Source organism: Eptatretus burgeri, chromosome 10, assembly GCF_056783735.1.
Source record: "Eptatretus burgeri isolate ZD-2024b chromosome 10, Ebu_testis_v1, whole genome shotgun sequence".
In the NCBI taxonomy this organism is placed as follows: domain Eukaryota; kingdom Metazoa; phylum Chordata; class Myxini; order Myxiniformes; family Myxinidae; genus Eptatretus; species Eptatretus burgeri.
This window is the reverse complement of record NC_140970.1, coordinates 10,066,185-10,091,318: the sequence shown is the minus strand read 5'-3', so window position 1 is coordinate 10,091,318 and position 25,134 is coordinate 10,066,185. Positions and strand designations below refer to the sequence as shown.

General features: G+C 41.0%; 1 protein-coding gene across 2 annotated transcripts in view; it reads left to right on the top strand.

Moving 5' to 3' along the window:
- The window catches only part of COX18 (cytochrome c oxidase assembly factor COX18), a 68,207-nt gene extending 43,073 nt beyond the window's left edge, over positions 1 to 25,134 (top strand). Inside the window, exons 5-7 of one of the 2 annotated variants that reach the window (XM_085897036.1) lie at positions 14,941 to 15,048; positions 23,520 to 23,702; positions 24,670 to 25,134. In XM_085897036.1, coding sequence (XP_085753162.1) covers positions 14,941 to 15,048; positions 23,520 to 23,684 — 273 coding nt within the window. In that variant the 3' untranslated portion in view covers positions 23,685 to 23,702; positions 24,670 to 25,134. Of the gene's footprint in view, positions 1 to 14,940; positions 15,049 to 15,241; positions 19,118 to 23,519; positions 23,703 to 24,669 lie in introns of those variants that run through there. The other variant, XM_085897037.1, reaches the window with a different exon arrangement.

Here is a 25,134-nt window from a genome sequence, read left to right as displayed (position 1 = left end):
TACGTTAAACTAAACCAAACCACTTACACGTGGAATTTGGGTGTTCTGGAAGGAAAGCCACGATATCTGTGGATCATTTAAAAAAAACCAGATGGCGATACTGCTTCTGATAAGAATAATGCATTGAGTGATAATGCTAAGGTGAAACAACTTCGTGTTTCTCTTGATGGAACATTTTATCCACGAGATAGATTGGAAATTAATTGGGAAAAAAATGATTTTGCTGAAGCATACAAGTCTTACCAAAAGGTGTGTGAAAGTAATGGAAAAAAAGAACCTATTTTGGACATGACAGCATTTAAAAGTTTGTATACAATCTATGCATTTGACCTGGGTGCTCAAAAGGAAACTATAAAGTCTAATCGAGTGGATACTTCCCTATACATTGAAAGAGGAGAGAGTGAAGAAGTTGATACATATTGTTTGCTTTTGGAAGAAACAGAATTACAGATTAATACAGATAATGGTGTGATGATTAGTCTCACATAATTTTTTGTTAAATAAATGAGTGGCAAAGTACCAACTGTGGTATATGTTAATCAAATCAATCTTCATAAACTATCATCTTGTGTTCAAAATCAAAAGCCTTGTACGATTAACGTTAATACAATTCAGAGAAAAGGAGCAGGAAGAATTGATGTTTTGCTCACAAGAGAACAGGTTAAAATCTTGAACGATACTGGCTCACTTAAAATTAAAATGACAAAACCAATGTTGAAAAAATATTCAATAAGAGAGACGAGTGGAGGATTTCTCCTATTCCTAATTCCTTTATTTGCTGGTTTAAGTGCGGTTGGAGCATTGACGGGTGGTATTTCAACAGCGGTGAAAACTGCCAACGAAAGGAAGGCTCAACTCCAGGCTCAAAAAGAATTGGAAAGACATAACAAAGAGTTGGAGAAACAAATTAGTGGAAGTGGTGTAATTGTAGATTTTGCTGAAAAACTTGAAGGTCTGCCTGATAAAGCGAGATTGTTAGTTGGAGATATGCTTTCTTCTGTTGCACAAGCAGGTGTAAAATTAACTCAAAGGGGTAATGGAATATATCTTTCTAATAAATAAATGAGCATTGATGAGTGGTTTAAAGAATTTGGAAAGAATACAACATCAAATTTACAACTTGTCAAATATTGTAAGAAATAAAAAATTAATAATGTGGTTATTTGTATGAGAGATGAATTAACAAACGTGCCTAAACATACAAAGAATATTATTATGAACTTAGAAGATAATAATGGGAACGGTTCTCATTGGGTTTGTATTTTTAATAGTCAAGCCAAATATTATTTTGATAGTTTTGATCTTCCACCACCTGTTGAAATCATAAAATTCTTACAGAATGGTGTTTATCAAACATTTCAAGTCCAAGATTTAAATGCCAAGTGTTGTGGTCAATTATGTCTCTATGTGTTATTTCAACTCAACAAAAATAAAAAATTTTATGACATTATTTTTAATCTAATATAAATGACTTATGTTGTTAAGGATGGTTCTATCGTTGGTGTATCCCAAGAACTGGATATTGATTTATCAAATTATTACACAAAGGCACAGGCTGATCAACATAAATATAATATAACCAAAAATATTAATATGAAAAATGCTTATAAATTAAAAAATTATCCAAGCCCGACTGACGCGAATGACTTGGTGAGATTAAGTGATTTATCACAATATATATCCTTAAATAAAACGGCCGTGTATTCCAAAGATACAGAAGTGTTGATTTTATCTCCAGGTCATACAGAATTCACAGTTCGAATTAAAAAAAATTTTTATAAAGAAGGGCGTATCGTTTGTATGAGAATAGAACAATGGGGGTATGATATGAATGATTTAGGGTATAATTGGTCATTTAAAATTGACCAAGAAGACCTGGAACAATTAAATCAGTCTCGTAAGGAAGAATATTATCCACTTGGTATAGAGAATGAGTCTTGTGGAAGTACGATTAGTAAACAACAAATAAAAGAATTTAATAAGGGTAAATATAATAATGGTTTTGCCCTTGTTTATATCATGAAAACAGAAAAAACAGGATTATATATAATAAGTAAGGAAATACAAAATGATTTAACTATGGGAAGATGGGGAGGTGTTTCGTGTCATAATATTATTCCAACATATATTTCTAATACATAAATGACGGCAAGAAGGCTTCAAGAAAATTATCATTTCTGTGTCCAAGCATACCTTTAAGAAAAGAGTATTCGGTATTTTAATAAATATGTTCTACAACATAAGAATGAGGTATTTTCAATAAAAGATTGGCATTATGCTGATGTTGATAAAACAACAACTTTGGATTTAATTAGAATGTTAAATAATGAAAAAATTATAAAGTTAAGAAAACGTAAGGCTCTTTTAGAAATTCAAAAGAAATTTTATTGGTTTCCTGTTGTAAAAAAAATTATTTTGGATACAGGAATAACAAGAAATCCTGATGAATATATGGATGATATTCTATGGGGTGGAAGCGATTCAAGGATAGTAAGGGACGAGGAAGGAGTTGAAGAGAGAGAAGAGGAGGACAAGGAGGAGAGAGAGAAGGAGAAGAGAGAGAAGGAGGAAAGAGAGAAGAAAGAGAAGGAGCATAGAGAGCATAGAGAGAAAAGAGAGAAGAGAGAGAAGGAGGAGAGAGAGAAGAGAGAGAAGGAGGAGAGGGAGGAAAGAGATAAGGAGAAGAGGGAGAAGGGAGAGAAGGAGGAGAGAGAGAAGAGAGAGAGAAGAGAGAGAAGAGAGAGAGAGAGAGAGAGAGAGAGAGAGAGAGAGAGAGAGAGAGAGAGAGAGAGAGAGAGAGAGAGAGAGAGAGAGAGAGAGAGAGAGAGAGAGAGAGAGAGAGAGAAGAGAGAGAAGAGAGAGAAGAGAAGAGAGAGAAGAGAGAGAAGGAGGAGAGGGAGGAAAGAGCGAGAATGAATAAATATCAAAATATGGAAACCAGTGAGATTAAAAAAAGATTGGAGGTATTACAGAAAATAACTCAACCCACCGAGGAGGAAAACAAAGAATTGACAAGTCTATTTGCAATATTTTCGATCAGACTATTGTCATCGGCAAGATATTGATTTTAATTCAAGTTTTTCATTTTTTTTCTTAAATAAATGGAGGAGAGAGTGAAGGCATTTCTAAGGATTCTTTATGTTTTAAAAATTAAGATTCAAATGTGCATGTTGGAAACTAAAAAGTTTTTCACACTCTGTTGGAATTTTTCTCATAAATATATGAGTTATTGTCTCGAATTTAAAAAGAAAACTAATACTAAAAATATTTCATATTTTAAAAGTAAAAATAACAGGGTTATACAAAAAGGTATATGTTCGGTGTGTGGTTCAAAAAAAAATCAATTCATCTCCAAAATCATTCATCAAAATCATTCAAAAAAAAATCATTCATCAGGAAGTAAATTAACAACGACTGGAATACCAGGGGAATTACATCTACCAGGGTATTCTTTCTGTGGTCCAGGCACAAACTTGGATAAAAGATTAGATGAGGCATACAATCTTAAATCATGGAGTGAGCCCATCAATAGAGTTGAGGAAGTGTGCATGAGACACGATATTGATTATGGGAATACCACAACTTTGGAAGAAAAGAATGAAGCCGATTGAGAAATGTATAATTTGTCTCTGATACAAAATCCAACCTTGAGAGAAAAAGTTGATCGGTTAATCGTGAAGAAGATGATCAGTGCTAAATTGAAACTTGGACTTGGAAATTCAAAAAACTTATAGGCTCTAATGATGTCATTAAGATTGACGAGCAATTAGCTGATGAATTACATAAACCAATATTCACAAAGTTTCAGAGAAGGAACGTTTATTCCAAGGAAGTTTATTATATCTGGTCCACTGATTTGATTGAAGTCAATAATGATAAGGGGTACAAGTATGCTTTAACCGTTATTGATTTGAGGAGTAGATACGCATGGGTTGTCCCTTTAAAAAACAAAACAGGTAATACTCTTATGTTAGCCTTTCAACAGATATTTAATAAAAGTAAGAGAAAACCTAAAAAATTGTGGACTGATGAAGGTGGAGAGTTTTATTACAAGACATTTTTGAATTTTCTAAATAATAACAGTGTTACATTATACAGTACCTTTAATGAAGGGAAGGCCGTTGTTGTTGAACGTTTTAATCGTACCTTAAAAGAGAGACTATATAAAAAATTCACACAACTTGGTTCACAACAATGGTCATCTTTTATTCAGAATATTGTGGATAAGTATAATGACACGATTCACACGTTAACGAATATGAAACCATCAGAAACATTTACAAAATTAAAATATGAAAAAGAGATTAATGTCAGAAAACCTAAGTTCAAAGTTGGTGATATCGTAAGAATATATCGGTGGAAATCTCATTTTGAAAAAGGTTATATTAAAATATGGACGAACGAACTTTTTTAAATTGTTTATGTAGTAGATACGGTTCCTTGGACTTATAAGATATATGATTTAGAAGGGGAAGAGATTTTAGGTTCATTTTATTTACAGGAATTACAAAAGACAAGAATAAATTGAATTTTTTTTACTCCACCCCTTTTTGACTCCACCCACACAAGCTCCACCCACACAAACCCCACCCACATAAACCCTACCCACACAAACCCCACCCCACCCAAGCTCCACACAAACCCCACCCCACATAAACCCTACCCACACAAACCCCACCCCACACAAACCCCACTCCACACAAGCTCCACACAAACCCCACCCCACACAAGCTCCACACACAAACCCCACTCCACACAAGCTCCACCCACATTCATCATATTCACATAATTAGTGATTCGTCAATTAGTTAATTAGTTCCCCATACACAACATGTTTGTTTAATGAAAAAAATTTGTCCACCCATCCATACAAGCTCCACCCGCACATTCACCCATCCACCCATCTATTCACCCATCCACATCAAACCTCATCCACATAAACCTCATCCACATAAACCCTGCCCACTGAAGTCCCCACCCACATAAACCCCTCCCATATAAACCCCACCCACAGAAGTCCCCACCCACATAAGCCCCTCCCATATAATCCCCTCCCACACAAGCCCCACCCACACAAACCCTGCCCACACAAGCCCCACCCACATAAACCCTGCCCACACAAGCCCCACCCACATAAACCCCTCCCATATAAACCCCACCTACACAAGCCCCTCCCACAGAAGCCCCTCCCACACAAGCCCCACCCCCCTCATCCCCTCTGTGTGCCCCCCACCTTTGACCCACTACCTCCCTCATCCCACTCCCCACCCTTCCCCACACACACACGGGGAGGGGAGGGGGGTGGGATGAGGGGGTGATGGGTCGTTGGGGGGGCGCACCTAACCCTCCCTCCCCCCTCCCCTTCCCTAAATGTCCTTGATTCGCTTTTTGCCGTTAAGAATCAGATAATTCTCAGGAAAGCATTTATAATTAATCAACATTGATTATATTAAATATTCAGTTGTAAAAACAGATGATATATCCAAGCAGTCTGCTTCAGATGTCTTGAGTGCCAGGTCAGATTCCTGCAGACGATTAACTTGTGCACTTGGTTCATCCAGACAGGTGTTTAAACTGAAAAATAAAAAAATAATGTGTTAAAACTCAGGAGGCATATTGACAGACAGAGACAGATATAGAAATGAACACAGAGACAAGCAGATATACATACACTCACACATGCACGTGCACGTGTGTGTTTCTCACCTTGAAGTCGGATCTTTCAAGATTATAGGAGATAACAACAATGTCTTCTGGTCGGTAATGATTTCTCTCATTTCTCCCCTGAAAATCCGAATCTGTTGTACAAAATCATTTTCCTCATTAATCGCGCGGGCAGACTACCGAGAAACTGTACCACAATGGGGCCTCTTTGGAAACGAGCCGCGAAGCGGCTCGCTCCGTTTTGTGATAACCGAGCGGGGTATTATTGCGAAGCCCCGTTGGATCCGATTCTTTTATCGGCTATTAAAAACCCAGCTATATTCCGAACCCAATTATGGCAGTTCAATTGGGGAAAGGACGCAACGAACGGGATAAAATTTGAACAATGACATTTATTTACACATGCACATATACAAGCAGTCATGCAATCATGCAGTCATGTATGCAACCAATGCACGTATGGGACAAAATACAAGCAAGAAAAAGAACTACAACCGTCTATTTATTATGTACACACATGCACTTAACAGTTCTACTTAATGACATGGCACCACAACGTTCATGCAAAGAAAACCCCGGAAAGAAAAGGGCAAGAACTGGGCCTCATGGGCCTTTAATAGTTCACGGAGCTGTGAAGACCGAAAAAGCTCTGAGAGACCGCGCTGGTTACCTGCCGCCTTCGTGGCGACTCGCTGGGTGCTCCTCAGCGTCCCGTCCACACGGCAGCTGGCGTGACCGCGGCGCGGCCCAGGCCTCGTCGTGCGGCCCGATCGATCGGGCCTAGTCGACAACGCCTCAGAGGAACGAACAGGCCTTTGCTCTTTCAGAGTTGATGCTCTCTTAAGAGCCCGTCCGTTGCTCAGCGTCGTTTGGACTGTCTCGGGGCCCGATCACCTTGGACCGTTATGGCGCTGGTTGGCGACTCCTCTTCGGCCTCTCTCCAGTGACCCACAGTTCGGCATGGCACGGCAGGCTGCGCTCCAGGCTCCCGTCTCCTCCGCTCTCTCCAGCTCCTCACCGACTGCAGACTCCAGGCTGACCCAGCTCCCAACGCGACTCCACACAACTCCTCACAACTGCCCGCTTGGTGTCTCTGTGCGCCTTTATATGGGATCCGTGAGGCGAAGTTTGATCTCCGATCCCTCACCTCTGACCCCCCGCTGGCTCCGCCCCCTTCGATCTCCTGATCCGATTTCGATGCGAAGCTCGGAAAGAGTGGACGTGGGTGAAATCAACGACCCTGGTGCCAACGAAGGAGAGTGGACGTGGGTGAATTCGCCCTCGCTGGCGCAAAGATGGCGGCGCAATGGAGATGACGGTGAGGCGTTGCTGTTCGTTGTTGCGTAGGTTGTGAGGGGATGTCGTGGTGGTCGTTGTGGAGATGGTTGATGAGAGCGATGTTGGTGGTGGAGGTGGTTGTTGTGGAGATGGTTGATGAGAGCGATGTTGGTGGTGGAGGTGGTTGTTGTGCAGCGGTAGGTCCAAAATAAAGATAGTAAAAGAAAAACTGCAACCTCAAAGATCACAGCCCTGCACACGAATAATTGCCCGCTAAATATCGGTGGGGAAATCTATCTGAACACAGACTTATCGACATAACTGATCTAAGGACCTATATGGTGCTCTGTGAATTTCCACAACCGTAACAAGAAAGTATATATATATATATATATATATATATATATATATATATATATATATATATATATATATATATATATATATATATATATATATATATATATATATATATATAAATATATATTTCTGTATATACAGGGTATCCCTAAAAAAATGACATCATTTCGTAGTCTAATAACATAGCTAATTCTCGCTCAAGTGATCTCAAATTTTAACAAAATGTGTAAAAACTAACTAAGTTGAATGTTTAATTCTTATCTCAATGAGAATCTACCAGGAAGATAGATTGGGCGTGCCAGTGACAATGACAATGTGCTGTTGAAATGGCCATTATGTTCACCTGACTTGACACCTTGTGATTTTTTTCTCTGGGGCGATGTGAAAGGACTGGTCTATATCCCCTCTCTTCCTACAAGCCTCGAGGAACTTAAGTAGAGAATCACTGAGGCGCTGGAGAATGTTACGCAAGACATGCTACAGCGTGTTTGGCAGGAGCTGGACCACCGACTTGACGTGTGTCGTGTCACAGGCGGTGCGCATATTGAACATTTGTGAAGTTTTGAGAAAACGGTTATAAAATCTACATCCCTCTGAATCTCTTGTTCAAATTTTGATAAATAAATCTGTTATTGTTCAACATGAAGCCTATTTACTGTCGTTTGCCTGGGACATGTTATGTAGTTACTTAGATATTCAAGTTTCAAATGATGTCATTTTTTTCGGGACACCCTGTGTATGTATGTATATATATATATATATATATATATATATATATATATATATATATATATATATATATATATATATATATATATATATATATATATATATATATATGTTGTTGTTGTTCATCTTTCGGCTGCTCCCCTTAGGGGTCGCCACAGCGGATCATCCGTTATGATCCGCATACTGATTTGGCACAGGTTTTACGCCGGATGCCCTTCCTGACGCAACCCTGGTCGCATCTTACGACACAGGGATCAGGATTTGGGTTTCGCCATGATTCCGGGTTGCTCTACACCCTGCCCAGTGCAGAGCCCCCGTCCTCAAGCGATCCTCCAACCCAAGCCTCCGAGTAGCCGGATTACAGGCGCACGCCACTACGCCCGGTGTGTATATATATATATATATATATATATATATATATATATATATATATATATATATATATATATATATATATATATATATATATATATATATATATATATATATATATATATATATATATATATATATATATATATATATATATATATATATATTCTTTCGGCTGCTCCCGTTAGGTGTCGCCACAGCGGATCATCCGTTATGATTTGGCACAGGTTTTATGCAGGATGCCCTTCCTGACGCAACCCTGGTCGCCTCTTACGACACAGGGATATGGTTCACCTATTCTAACCGGGGCATACACCGGGCCCAGTACACTGGTACTCACTTCGCCGACCTCGGAAGGATGACAGGCTGAGTCAACCTCCTGGTGTGTATTAATTCAAGCGGCCAACGGGGCTTGAACTCAGGACCTTTTGGATCCCAAGCCGCTACCCTCACCACGATGCCAACACCAGGTTACATATATATATATATATATATATATATATATATATATATATATATATATATATATATATATATATATATATATATATATATATATATATATATATATATATGTATGTATGTATGTATGTATGTATATTTTTATATATCTATATGTATATGTATATATGTATATATATGTATACATACATATGTATATTTAGATATATACATATCTATCTATATATATATATATATATATATATATATATATACATATCTATCTATATATATATATATATATATATATATATATATATATGTATCTATATATATATATATATATATATATATATATATATATATATATATATATATGTATCTATCTATACCTTTATATCGCATACCCTTAGGAAAATATAAATATATTTACATATATACATATGTATATACATATTACATATATACACACACATATATTTATTTATACCACGATATATATATATATATATAATATATATTGTTGCGAATTCGCGCCCGCCGGCGTGCGAGCGGCCACGTAACTCGAATCGCGGCACGTCGCCCACCGGACGGACAATTCCGTCGTGACCCTCTCGGACTAACGCCGGGAAGTCACGGGTGGGCCTTTCGGCCTCACCACGATCGTGCCAATCGGCCCCCCGCGTGGGATAGGGTTGTTCGCCAAATTCGACCTACCTAAGTACCCACACGGAGGGTAGACCGGGCGATCGCACCTCGCCGCAGGTCGACTTCGGACACGGGCCACTTTAAGCGACTCGTTCCGTACTATCGGGATAACCGAGCGGTGTTATCGTCAACCTCGACGGTTCCGATTAATTGTCGGGCGTATTTTGCCCACTACAAACCCTTTACGTGAAGTAAGATGGAGATTCAATTAAAGAAAAGACGAAGCGAAACGGGAAAAACAGTTCAACTTGAGGCACATTTATTCCACAGCAAACGGAAAGCACACATATACAATTACAACAATTATGCACAAAAAGCAAATGTAAAAGAAACACAACAATTATGCACCAAAAGCAATTGCAACAAAAGAAACACAATGCAGATCTACTACCGACTACGCGAGCACACGGCAACACTTACACAGTTTTACTTTACAGACGGCGCCGACAACACATATACTCAAAAGCAAAAGAAAAAGGGGCCACCCTCAACTACAAGGGGGCAGACGTGGTCTGTGGGCGCGAGACGGGGCCCCCTTTTCGCACTATCTCAGCGCAGGGGGGGAAACAGGGGGGGGGGGGGTTGTTGATGTTTTGGGGAAAGAGGATAGCTGGCTTGCTTAGGTCCCGCGACGAGCGACTCCACTGCGCCCTCGACCGCGTTCCTGGCTTCTCTCTGCAGCTCCCCGACAGACTCCGAACCCCGACAGACCGATTCTCCTCCAGACCAGTCTTGACTGCTGCTGCCACACTTCGCCGCCGCCACAACTCGCCCGAGCCCGAAACAGAAACTCAACTCCAACTCGAGCCCGAAACAGAAACTCTTCACTCACTCGATTCACCCGCGCTCGGCGCTTTATAGTCAGCAGGAGAAACCATATGCAGATTTTCGGATCAGGATCGGCTCGGGGGCGGAGCCACGCTCGCCCATTGGACGGAGGAAAAGTGGGCGTGAATCATTCCTGATCCGCGAATCTGCATATATCAATTCTACTCCGACGCGCCTGGAGGCGGGGCCAAATCGCCCCGCGCTTAATGATTGGACGGATCGGAAGTGGGCGTGAATCATTCCTGATCCGACTTCCCCTCGGAAAGGCCGCTTTTTGCACCCGCTGCTCGGCGCACCCGTTCACAAGCGGCGCGGGAATGGCGGCAGAAGGAGGAGAGGTGAAGGTGGTGGAGGGTTTATTGTGGCGATGATGGCCATGGCGACGCTTGGAATGGCGGTGATGCGATGGTTGCGAGAGCGAGTTGTGACGGTAAAGGTCGTGGCTGTTGGCGTTGTTGTTGTTGTTGTGAAGCGGCGTTGCGGTTGGTGGTTGTTGTGTGATGGCGGTTGAGACGTGGTTGGTTCAAAATAAAGGTGGAACAGAAAAACGGCTGTCTTGAAGGGTCGCAGCCCGAATGAATCACATTTATTCCCTCTAAACAACGGGTTTGGGCTAACTACACATATACTTACAGAGATATCTCACCTACGGGACCTGAATGGTGGTTTGCGAATTTCCTCAACCACAACAATATATATTTATATATATATATATATATATATATATATATATATATATATATATATATATATATGTATATATATATATGTATATATATATATATATATATATATATATATATATATATATGTATATATATATATATATATATATATATATATATATGTATATATATATATATATATATGTATATATATATATATATATATGTATATATATATATATATGTATATATATATATATATATATATATATATATATATATGTATATATGTATATATATGTATATATATATATATATATATGTATATATATATATATATATATATATATATATATATATATATATATATATAAATATGTATTGTTATGGCCTTAGGCACCGAGTGTATTATGAAGGGGTTAATCCTCGTTTCTCCTCGGAAGAACCGGACCTGGGGCCACCGCTCACAATTAACTTCATGGTTCAGTGAGTTGCTTAACAACTTTGAATGCCAATCAGCTAACCACGAGTTCCAGTGTCCACTGTCTCATTTGCTGTTTACCTAGTGGTCAACGTGGCCTCCTGATGTGGGAACACGTCCTCCGCGATGCACCATTCTTATCTTTATTCGATCTTAAGTAATGCGGCCAGGCGTTTACCGCTGGTGCACGCCAACTATAACAGGTTAATTAGTTTGGGAATTACCTCCCAGTCTGTCTATGTTCGGACAATGCTGGATCAAAGGAAGGAAAGGACAAGCACGGACAGGTTGAAACTTCAACAAAGAATTTACTAAAAAGAAAAATAAACAAGTGAAATCCTTCAATACAGTGTGTGTGGTGAATCAAATGAGTACACTAATGTTAAAATATGCAATTTATGCTTTTTCAGTTGAAAAACAATTAAAAAGGATTCTTAATATTTCAAATGTAAAAATCTTGTTATTATTGAGATAAGCACCTTTATATATATAACAGAAGGAATGAAATCGTTCGATACAGCGTGGCAGGAGGCCGCAAAAGAATGATTGTAAGTAAATTTCAACTACTAATGCACGACGAAACACTTGTTTATGGCTAATATTAAAGAGAATGATGGCATAAGAAGAACTTAGCCTGGAATCCTCGTGCATTACACCGCCCACACAACACACGTGGTGTCCTTTGACCAATCAGGAGCAGTGTCGTTACAGTATCGTTTCCTTCAGCTCGGTTGGTCTTGTCCTGCACGTGATGTTTTCGGGTTTTTTTTTCATTGTTGTTGAATCTGAGGAGATTTTTTTTTGTTCTTGTTGTAAGTAAATTTCAACTACTAATGCATGACGAAACACTTGTTTTTGGCTAATATTAAAGAGAATGATGGCACAAGAAGAACTTAGCTTTCTGCGTTCGGCGCGAAATGCCAAGGTGGACGGAAATGACGTCTTTCGTTCGTTCGTTCGTACATGAGAGGGGAGCGTTTCTTCGTTTTTTTCCGTCAAGCAATAAATTAAATGGTTTTCACATATATAACACATTAGTTTCACAAATTTCCATTGAAATACTCGGGTATTTCCGTCAATTGTCGCCATTTCCGTTGAGGTTACGCACTGCATCTACCGGACGGCCGTCGTTGGCTGTCTTGAGGCACGTGGGCGGGGGGGACGGGGGGACACCGGACCCACCGGACACATGGTAGACGACGCCGGGGACATTTCAAACTCGGTGCAATTGTATACAGCGCACGTGCTGTAATAAACTGAAGAACTTTTAATTTCCTTGTGGTGTAAATGGATGAATTCTCATCAATCAAAATAATCTCAAAAAATAAAGAATTCAACAAGCATTTATAGAAAAATAGACAAAGAGGAGATTCTTACCACTATGCTTACTTAACAATTAAATGTGAAAGATGGGTACCCAGCAGATCATTCTTGGGGAAAATAAATCCGGTCTTGGCTTACCAAGGCAGAAGTCGTCGTGCGTCTACTGAAATAACACAAAATGTGTGAGCGTGCCTTGATCCGCTTCCTTCCCCACCATCGAACAAGATGCAACTCCCAAATAACACAGGCCTGGCTTACGACGCCATGTTTACGGTGCTTTACGAACGCCAGAAAGCAGCCATTTACCGGAATTACCGAGGGAAAACGTTAGATGCTCACAAAACATCAACGGCAACCATCACCTTCCCGTTCAGCCCGACATGAACAAGAGCAAACCAGCGTCCATAGAGCTGCCAAACGGGGCATCAACCATCGATGGAAAAAGGTGGATGTCAAACATCGATGAAAGAGAGGTGGTTATCGAACTTCAATGGAAAAAGGTGGTTGCCTGAGGTAAATGATCCACAACCATGTCTGACCGTCAGAATAAACTGTCCAGAGAGAGCTTGTGATGTGTTTAACCAAATGTCCTGCAAGTCCAAAGTGTAAATAAATCGTCTCTTTCCAAGCCAATGTGTCCTGATGGAAAGGGGTAGAATGAGTCTCCATTTGGGCTAACGGCTATCTCTGCGTGCATGAATGGTGAATATCGCTCATGCTGAAAATGAATACCGGCGTAAAATCATACGTCATTAATGTGTTGTAAAGAGGAAAAGGTTATTCCATTATAACGAAAGGGAACCTATTCTCTATCCTTCTCCAACGCATCAAAGAGTTATAATCCCACCAGACAAGGGGATGGGTCTATTCTGAACTTGAATTTTTGGAAATAACTGTCTGAGGACCTGGATGTTGTATGCATTATTCGGATCCGATTCTGAAATCCAAAACAATATACATATATATATATATATATATATATATATATATATATATATATATATATATATATATATATATATATATATATATATATATATATATATATATATATACATACATACACACACACACACACACATATATTTTGATATATATATATATATATATATATATATATATATATATATATATATATATATATATCAGTAATTACTGACATCAGTAGATCCACAACCTCAGTTATGTCCATGCAGTCAACCCATCAATGCAACATCACTCATTAGACTTTACTCGCTTGAGGATTTAATGTCTTATCACATAGTTACAACTCCCATTACACATTTTATTGTGTGATAATACATAAAATCATGCACATCTTACCTTAAATATAACATATCCACCAATAAACACGACCATCCCACTCACTTCTGAATCAAACTGTTGTTCAATTATTCAAACGGTTATTTTTACACGGTTTTTTTTTCCAGCCTTCTCATCTCCGAGCAACCACTGAAATAGGTTTAAAGGGTTTTTAGACATATTTTTTCGTAAATTAATGTCATGAATTTTATTTGGTGTCGTTTTATGATCTTAAAGAAAACTTGTTTTAATCTACTAGCTTCCTGTTTTAGTATATATCTGAATAATTGTTTTAATCTATTGATAAGTTCAGTTCCATGCTTTGTGTGGTTGCTTTCACAGTCCTAATTATTTCACCTGCAACCATACCATAGAATAACTTCTTCGGAATGTTGCTGTCTAAGAATGACATTCGTACAATGTGCAATGGAAAGCATCTCGTTTATCAAATAATTTGGTGTGAAATTTATTATTATTGATATTGATTTTTAATTCCAAAGAAGAAACTGAAGTGTGACTTTGGTTTTCCTTTTTAAATTCGAGTTATTTTGCATATATATCATGAAGCTGATCAAATACAAATCCATCATTAATTGCTAGTAAATCATCAATGAATCTAAAGATGTTTCCATACCTTCACAAAAACCCTTGCTCAAGTACATCATATAATGTGTGTGTATATATATATATATATATATATATATATATATATATATATATATATATATATATATATATATATATATATATATATGTGTTTCTAAATGTCGTTCCTCCCTCTACCTGCAGATGTTTACACGGCAGAGGCAGCATGGGGGACTTATTGCCCGGCTTGCCACATATTTCATGCGAGGGGTCAGCATCCTCATGGTGTTCATAGCTGGCTCAGTTCCCTCGGTATGGCTGAACTTTCACAGTGCATAAATGAAGTGTGCCATTTTTGTGGAGACTGAGGTCATGCTTCTCTTGGCTGTTCACTCTAACACAAAGGAGCTCACCTTGATTTTAATGCGATATCATGTAGAGATAAATTACATGTTTTTGGTACTTGCTTATCGTTCATGCTAAAACATGGTTTATTTTGTGTCAGAATTTTCTTCAAATCACAGACAGGACAGACCTACCAGAGACAAGAATAGAGTGGTATGGTATACAGCCAAGGATGAGTCAACTTTGGAATAATTCACCACATTGCTTCCCCTTGTTCCCTCCCAAATAAAATCTGATTACTGGTCGAATGGTAATTGGAACCTCCAGCTAACAAACACATAGTGCACTGCCCTTCTTGAAGTGATATTCGTTTGTGAAATTTTCCCTGTGAAAAAACATCTGAATACGTACCGGAAAATGCAAAGGAACAACACATATTCGGAATGGGGGCTCTCGTTTAATGTTCACCATGATGAATCATAGCCAGGGGTGTAGTGTTACCATTGTACACCGGAGTGCTGCTGCAGCACCTCAATCCATCCAATGCAGAGCTTGGCTCTGCAACAGTTGAAAACAGAACAAGAAGCATCACCCACATTCATGATCGGTTGAGTTATTGTGCTTTGTGTGCTTTCATGGTGAAACTTTCAAGGCTTGTCCTGAAGCTTGGATATTTCGATACATTAGAAATTTTGGCGAGGGAGCGATATTACAACAATACAGCGCTTGGCAACACAGATCCATATGCATTGCCAAATACAGGAAGGTCCATAAGTGAGACAAACTTTCCAACCATTTTATATCCAGATTTTAGTGAATTATCTGTTGTTTACAAAAAGTATTTGTTCCCTGGAATACTTGAAGGCATGGAAAACTTTGGATGCTTTCAACTAATTGAAGTATGGGTGGATCAGTCATGTGGTTGTTCTTGTGAAGAATGGTTATCATGTTGTATGAGCAAAGGTAGGCCTATAATACATGAATGACATGGACTCATGTTGACAGAGCAGCCAAGCATGATGTTATGTATGTTAACATTATCATTACCTGCTCTGCCATCTACTTCAATACTCTCAGATGTTTATCCGGCCCCAAAGATTTATCTTCTTTCGTCAACTCCAAGAAAGACACCAACTAATGTGAAAGACAACAAAAGAACTAAACAAGTAATGCCGGCAGACGGGACGCCCAGTTTAACGTCCATCAAGGACAGCGCACACATTGATGAATCACCCTGCCTGTGACAGCCCACGATGACAGTTTATAGCTGGGTTGGTATTCAAACCCAGGCTCGACAGCTTAGAGGTGAGTATCGATACACTCATACAAAACAAAAATGGCACTCGGTGGAGTGCATACCTCCACCAGCCTGAAGAGTTTACTTACTGTATCCCACTGATAGGCCAGATCCGGATCTGGATCTTCACCAAAATCTAATAAATTCATCCTTGTCACACACCCAATATCTCCACCAAGTTTCATCCAAATTTGTCCACAACATTTTGAAATATCGCGCAATATATCATTTTTGGCCCAAACTCTCAATGGTGAAGAATCACTTAAAAAAATGAAAACGTCTTGCATCCAGAGCCGGGTCTTCATCAAAATGTAAGCCTCTTGTCCTTGTCACACACCCAACCTGCTCACCACGTTTCGTCCGAATCCATGCTTAACCTCTAGAGATATCATGCTCACAGGCAGACAGCCAAGCATGGGTGAATTGGAGACTGGGGTTGGGGATCACTTGAGGATGGGAGATCTGCGTTGTGCCACGCTAATAGATGGTACAAAGCAGCCCGGCCAGTACGGTGGCACGCAACCCTGATTGCCAGGTCAGGCCAGATCCAGTCTGTGACTTGCTGCAGGTGTCATGTAAAACTGATACTAACTTGTTCGTGGTCGAGTATCGGCGATTAAACCGGCACCCTCCCCCCCCACCCCACTCCCCCCCCACTCACCAGGTCCTTCTGGTGTGGAGGGTGTATGGACATGGACACCCAGCAGGATTAAATACAAAACCTGCCAAAGGATGTAGGATCTTTGTGAGCCAACGGCCATCCATATCTGGTGCCAACTGCATCTGTGAACGTCATCCTGCAGTTGGTTACCTTCTCTAGGAGGTTGGTGACAGGATTTGCACTCCAACCACCACAAAAGACTTCACTCTGCAAAACACACTGGAGTGTGTGTCGGAGTGGTGCTGAGGTGTCGTCCACCAGACGGTAGTCTCCGAGAATGTCCTATCCCTAAGAGTTGGGGATTGGCTCGGTATCTGTCTGGGGGATGGCCAGATGGATGTTCTTGGATTACTCTCAGAAAGTGGACGCAGCGACGTGCTCTGGCACGTGCTCCCTATGTATGTATGTATGTATGTATGTATGTGCATTTGCTCCGTGCTGGGGACTGCCAAGTAGCCAGAAACATGTTCCTGATTGGTAACCCTTCCCCAGTCGAGCTGTCCCATACAAGTCGAGAATGAAATAACATTGTAATATTGACAATGCAACAATCATCAGGCGTTGCAATGAAGGCTTTTTGCAACTCTGTGCATCTAACCCAATGTGTAAACTTTCCAACACGTATTGTTACAAATCTGGCAGCCATGAGTACTCAACATTCAGGTCCCAGTAGCTCAGTTATTTCGTTAAGTAAATTTGGATAGATAGCTCCCTTTCCCCTATGTCTAATGGGAATTAAGTGTACGTGCGCTGCGAAGTTATATTATAGATAGGATTTTTACCCCAACAACAACAACCCTCTGCTCGCGGCATTGTCCGCGCGCACGCCGGCATGCGGGCATGTGCGTGGGTGGAATTCCATGCCCCAGGCGGTGTGGATTTCGCACCAAATATGGTCACAAAGCGTTTCATTCTGGCTTCGCGCCAAATAAGGGTATGCATCATTTTCGGCCCAATGGGGGACGTGCGGACCAAAGCCGGGGTGGTCCTTTTCAAGAAGGTGGAGCCGTCCACCTAATGGGAGCAGGCGACGGGGGAGCGGACCCCGCCCCAAAAACGACGGGAAAAGATTGATGATTGCGTTCCGTCTGCTCGAGCGCTCGTCTGTCTGGGTCTGTGGCCGACTGCATCCCGCGCATCCGAGGAGTCTCGTCTGGCACATTACAACAAGCGGTCGACCATCTCATGGGAGATCACCTTGTCTCGCCTCCTCTGGGTTCGACTGCCCTGGTCCGTTCTTTGGCGCCTTGTGCTCCGGGAAGGTGCGGTCATCCAAATTAACAGCCACGTTCTGGCCAGGTAGCCAGCCACGTTCTCTTCCCTCAGCTCGTCTTCCCTCCCGAACTAAAGGGGGGCAATAAAGACCTCGAGGTCCGTCTCTTTCTGTGGTGTGTGTGTGTGTGTGTGTGTGTGTGTGTGTGTGTGTGTGTGTGTGTGTGTGTGTGTGTGTGTGTGTGTGTGTGTGTGTGTGTGTGTGTGTGTGTGTGTGTGTGTGTGTGTGTGTGTGTGTGTGTGTGTGTCCATGGGCCCTGTCTCTAAGTAGAATTGTTTTCAGGAATTGCTTGTACATTTGATTCCCTTCTTCATTTGGATAACTCTGCCCTTACGAGCTCCCCTCGTCCCCCGATTATTGTAAATAAATTCTCCCCTTGTTGAATGTCCCAGCTCGTTCCCTGTCATTTCTATTATTGACTTAGGGCCCTGTCACACCTTGACGTTTTAGCCAGTGTATGGTAACGTATCAAAATTGATCTAAAACGCTGGCGTACGCTGAACTATTGATGTTTTTTCAGTTTTGGGCATACATTAACGAGTTGTACGTATGCCTAACGTATTAGTAACGTACACAGAACGTTTTGATAACTTATAGATAACTTCTACCAACCAATGCTTAGCGTGTTGTCGGCGTTCACAACTTATGCCCAACGATAGTCTAACTTATGCATAGCACGCGGTAGAGTATCGCCGACGATCACGTGGCTTAGCCTATTAAAAGGCTGCCGCTCGACGATTCAAATCATAACTGCACTAGACATCGAAGTGTCAACATCACCGTCATGTCGAAGAGAAAAAAAACATGGAGTCTGGAACACTCACTGGTTCCTCCTGTGAAGCCCATTTTTATATACCAATTCCCCTAAATGCTGCTAATACGCCATTATACGGTAGCTGTAAGTTAGAAACACGTTCAGTAAGTTCTGTGGTCTTCCGGAAGACGCCAAATATGTCTACATACGTCAATATGCGTTGGAGATACGTTACACATGGGTTCAAAGCACGTTACTCATAGGTTAGAAATAAGTTTCGGGTACGCTAAACATTACCTCGACGTGTTTCGACTTATGAGTAACTTACAAGTAACGTGTGTCGACATGTGTCAATGATCGTATAACGTACCTACAACTTATGGCCAGCGTATGCGGAACGTGTGAGTCATACGCTGGCATACATCAAAAAATTTTGAGCATGCTTAAAATTTGTCGACGAGCTCGGCGTACTACGACGTATTCCAGCGTGCTTCAGCGTGCTCTTAACGTATACAAAACTTACCCATAACGTATTCGACGTGTGCCAGCATATTTGCCAAATTTTCCATACGTCGGCATACCTGGCTAAAACGTCAAGGTGTGACAGGGCCTTTAGCATAGTGCGTGTTGCGAAATAGCGAGGCAGTAAATTGTTAATTTGGACTGACGGGCCTTGGTAACCATCCGCTCGGGTTACACACGGTTCGGGCACGGTAACGGCTCGTCCCGCTCGAGGTCTGTTGAGGGTGTGAATTCCCCAGTAGCTTTTCCACGTGGGTAATTAGGTATATTGAAGTTTGGCAATTAACCCTACCCCACGCGGTAGAATTATTGGCGATCCATGGGCCTGTGAGGGACCCGTGCCTTTCGGACTTATCCGAGGGTCACGACCTAAATTCCGGTGTGTTCGGTGGAGCCGACTGTACTGCTCCCTCTAGCGGTCGTGCTTGCCACCAATACCCAGCCCCACAACAGTATTTCTGCAACTGGTACATCGTACCTCTTGGACCTTATTTTGACTAACTTTCCTTCTAACCTCTGCTGTTCCACATCTGTGTCTCTTGGCTCCTCTGACCATGTTCATGCCAAAACCATGTTCTCCAGATCCAGGCCTACGACACACCTTCACTCATTTATTATTTCACTTGTGGAACCATCTTCATCAGCGTCCAATCTCATCCTTGCCTCCAGGGTATCAAAATGCCTCTTTCACCTCCTCAGTTCATACCCCCCCCCCCGAATCAATACTCATAGTTTTTTTCTATGCCATTAACCCTCCTGAAGCCCACTCCTTCCTTTCCAGTTTATTGTTTTATTTCCCCTCTGCTTTCATCCATCTTTCTGTTTATCTGTTCAATAGTTCTTTCATTTCTGCCTTTTTCCCTTCCTGTGCTTTAAGCCACTTTCTTGTGCTTGAGCTTGTATCCAGAATTATTTTCCTTGCCCATTCTTCCTCCAAATGTTCCTTTATCCCACCGTTGGTATGTTTCCCCACTTTCCATTCTGCTCGTTCTGTTATTTCTGTTGTGTTCTAGCTATTCCATGAGCCTTGACTTTGTATAAAAAACAATAATCATTGGATTACTGCTCTCTCGACTTGGACCCCAGCATCACATGTGTCTCTCCTGGAATGTGTCTTGAAGATAATTGATCAGATTCAGGAATCTTAATTGCATATTAAACAGGAAATGGAATTGGGAAAGTTGGCTGTTGTTTCTGTTTGATTATGTTTGTACCATATCCTGACACTGTGTGCACTGTGCTTCCCCGCTGATGGACCTCTGGTAGATTGTACCTGTTGCTGCGTTTGAGCCTGGGGAGTAACTGCTGAAATCTGTCTATCTTGGTTCTTCCTGACATCTTTGATCTTTGTTCCTTTCACATTTCTTTTTAATTTTTGCACAATTCTCTTTATTCGTTCAAAATTCTTGCTTTTTCTTCTCCAACATCTCTTTTACTCTTCATTTCTCTCTTGCTTTTGAGATCTGTCTAAATGTTTGAAGTGGCAGTGTAATCTTTCAGAATTTTTTTGTGTTAGTCTCACTTGGCTGCCCCTCGATGGGTTTGAGGGTTGTGGAGTCGCAGATGAAACCTGAATCCGATCCAGGTTCCTCCTGATGACTCCATCTTTGCTCTTTACTTCTTTGGATTCCTTCTGATGACTCCAATGCAGTACAGTAAGTCCTCGCTAACCGGAAGTTCGCATATCATAGTTTCGATTATTCGTAATTTAGTTTTAATGACAAATTTTTCAATTATCGCAAACATTTTATGCCTATCATAATGTCATTGCAAGGAAAAACGCAAAAAAAAGTTTCAAACTGCCTGCAAAAAACAATCACACAGGATGCGCATAAACATACTTTCACTTTACTGCGCATGTACTGTATGCTGTACTGTACGTATTCTCTTCACGCTCGCCTGCATACCTTCCAGTATGAATCCCAAGCGACCCGCAAGTCTTTTGTCGAGCACACCTCGTTTCAAGCGACAACGAAAGGCTGTCACATTGAAGGTGAAATTGGATATAATTAAAAGACATGAACGAGGTGAAGGGACAACGGAAATCGGCCGCGCGCAGCAATCGCTGCATCGACTGTACATTCGATCGTTCAAAGTTCGGCAAAGATAAAGAAAATATCACAGATTGCGACCAGTTCGAGTGCAACGACACGAACGAGAATGAGAGATGGTGCCATGCACAACATGGAGAGTTTATTATGTGTGTGGATAGAAGATCAAACTAAACGTCGCATGCCTTTATCTCTTGCTGTGATACAAGAAAAAGCGCGTAGTTTGTGAGGGCATTGACCCACGATTACGTGATTAATTACTTCTCCAATCATGTTGAGAAGTACTCCAAGGAGAACAACATTGACAACAAATCTTTGCTGCTTGTAGACAATGCTCCTGCCCATCCTCACCAAATGGAAGACTGGTGTGAAAACGTGCAGGTAGTATTTTTACCACCAAATACTACCTCACTTTTACAGCCTATGGATCAGGGAGTTATTGCTGCTTTTAAAGCCTATTATGTTAAGCATACCATGCTGCAGCTTATCAAAAAACTGATAAGGACAAGCTATCAATCAAATAGTTTTGGCGAACATACAACATAAAAATGGCTTTGGAAAACATGAAGGATTCATGGGCGGAGGTCAGTGCCTCCACAATGAACGCTGTGTGAAAGAAAGTGTGGCCTGAGTGTGTCCACAATTTCACGGGGTTTGCTGATGTTCCGTTGATTACAAGTCAAATTGTAGACCTGGCGCAGGAGGCTGGTTTTGAAGAGGTTGACGAAGAGGACGTGGATGACTTACTGGAGTCTCATGCAAAACCCTTAAGCAATGAAGATCTTATGGAGTTGGAACAGTCGTGGGCTCTTGAGGAAGAAGAAGATGCTGTGACACCTTCATCCGAGCATCTCCCCATGAAAAACCTCAGCCAAATCCTCAGCTCGTTTGAAAGTGCCATAGAATTTGTTATCGAGCAAGATCCAAATCTTGAAAGGAGCACTGATTGTAGCTGTGTTGTTAATGATGCCCTTTGTTGCTACAAGGAACTTTATGCAGCAAAGAAAAAGAAAGCCATCCAGCCCACTCTCCATGCATTTTTCAAGCCAAAAGATGCAGCACCAACTCTATCCACCATCCAGGATGCTCCTTCAACCAGCTGCCAAGAGACCGTTCCCGCTGGTGAAGAAAGTGACAGCACAGTGTCAAGTGAAGAGGGGGACGATTCTGCCACTCCGCAAGTGTGACTTGTCCACCGCAATCAACTCCGTTCCTCCAGCCTCGGGGTAAGTCGCCACGACTCAAGGAGTGTGTTTTGTTTATTTGTGTTTATGTCCAAAAAATTCCGAGCCAAAAACACATCCCCCCTTTAACACATTGGTTTCTATGGGAAAATATGTTTTGTTTAACACAGTTTCGCTTATCATAAGGTTTTCCAGGAACGCAACCCTTGCGAAAAGCGAGGACTTACTGTATTCGGTCTTCTGTTTGATTTGCAACCATTGTGGTTATATCCATTTTGTTTCCGGGTTAATTTTGTATCGCACTTGCTGTCGGTTCTTCATTCTATATTCGTCGAAAAGTTTGTCATACATGGGATAGTTGGTTTAAACATGGATGACAGATAAACAAAAATTTTCAAAACCATGATCCAAGCCTCATGGAGGAGCTTGAAAATGTATCATGTGCAGGACAAAGACATTTGTAGACATAAGTGCACATTTACATGAATTACAAGGACATTCATAGAAAATGGACAACTACAAATAGAAAATGGAATTTGAACCTGGGTTCTTCACATCATGAGCTCGAGTTCAGATAGGAACACTACCAGGCTAACCCCAGATGAGATATAACTTTATAATTGATATAGGTTTGGGTTTTGAAAGTTGGTAAACTGCAATTGTTTAAGAGTGTAACATAGTGATATCTCCCTTCAGGCTCTCTCTCTCTACTGGGTGACATCAAGTATTTGGAGCTTGCTTCAGAACCTGGTGCTGCGTTCTTCCAGGTTCCGCGCTGCAATGCGTCTCAGTCCTATTCACAGCCGTCCACTCTTGAAACATCAGAAAACGACACAGCAGAAAAGCCATCGGGATTTGTAAAGGAGATTTGGGAATAAGGTATTGTCATAATCATAAATTATGGAATATTGATTGCTGGTGAGAAATTTAGAACCATCGTTATGCTAGACACTTGCCTACCTTGCAGTTACGGTTTTGTGCAGAATTAGAGAATGGAGGATACCAGGTGAGCGAAAGGGGGGGGGGGTTGCAGAAGGTAGGTGGTGAGGAAGAGCAAGGAATAATTGAGCGATTGGTTTCTGTATGCTGATCAGCGGTTTAAATTATTACAAGTTTCTATTTTATTTTTCATTATCTTTCGTACTTGAATGAATCCCAAAATCACCTCTGTAAATAACTTCAAAAGTCTTTGTGTTGCAATGTTTGAAAAAAAAGTGCGAATCACTTATTTTTACATTCATTTAAAAAAAAGAAAAGAAAACTAGAACGGCACTCGGTGGAGCACCTCCGCCATACTGAACAGCAGATGTTTTGTATCCTACTGATTGGCTGATCTGCATCCGTCCCTAAACCAAAATCTAGTCAGCTTGTTCTTGTCACCTACCTAACTCAACCACCAAGTTTCATCCAAATCCACCCACAACATTTTAAAGTATCATGCTCAAAGACAAACAAACAGGAGTGAATACATAAACTCCATCCACCTTCGGTGGTGGAGGTAATGATCTGCAAGGTATCTGTGTGTATTGAATCCCTGTTAAAATTATTCAGCATCTCTAGCAATTTCCATCATCGTGAGCTGGCACATTTGTGTACTTGAACACATTGCAGTCAGAAAAGCATTGGTTCATATTGTAAATTAGAGCATTCAGTTTGTAAATGGACATCTTGAAAAATATATTTTTATTCTACGACTGCTGGAACAGCGGATGTTCCTGAGATTGTTTTTGTGGTTTGATTGTTCCTACTTGCTTTGTTTTAAATTTACTAACGCGACAACCATTCGTGTCAGGAGAACGCGATCTCCACTCGTGTCACCCGTTTCTCTCTCCTTGTTCACCGACAGAGACACGGGGCGCAACCCTTGCGGTTCTTGTGGAAGAAGGATCTCTTTAGCTCTTGTTCACCGACAGAGACACAGCGCGCAACCGACGTGCGGATCTTGGCGAGGAGGATCTCTCAAGCTCTTTTTCACCGACGGAGACACGGCGCGCAACCGACGTGCGGTTCTTGATGAGGAGGATCTCTCTAGCTCTTTTTGTGGTCCGATCGCGCTGCACCCTTATTCACCCTGTCTCGGGGGGGGGGGACGCCTCCGCCCTCCCTGCTCTCCCTCACTGGACGGTTTTGGCACTATAATTGTTCTTTAGGACCTGTATGTTTGTGTGCTCATGGTTTCCAGATTCGCGTGTCGAATTTGCGTGTGACCAGCATGTGTAAGTTTTCCCCGAGTACATTTTACCTACGGATCCCTAAGTGCGACATTTTTTTATGCATGTCCCAAAAATAAATAACCTAATGCGCTGCGTAA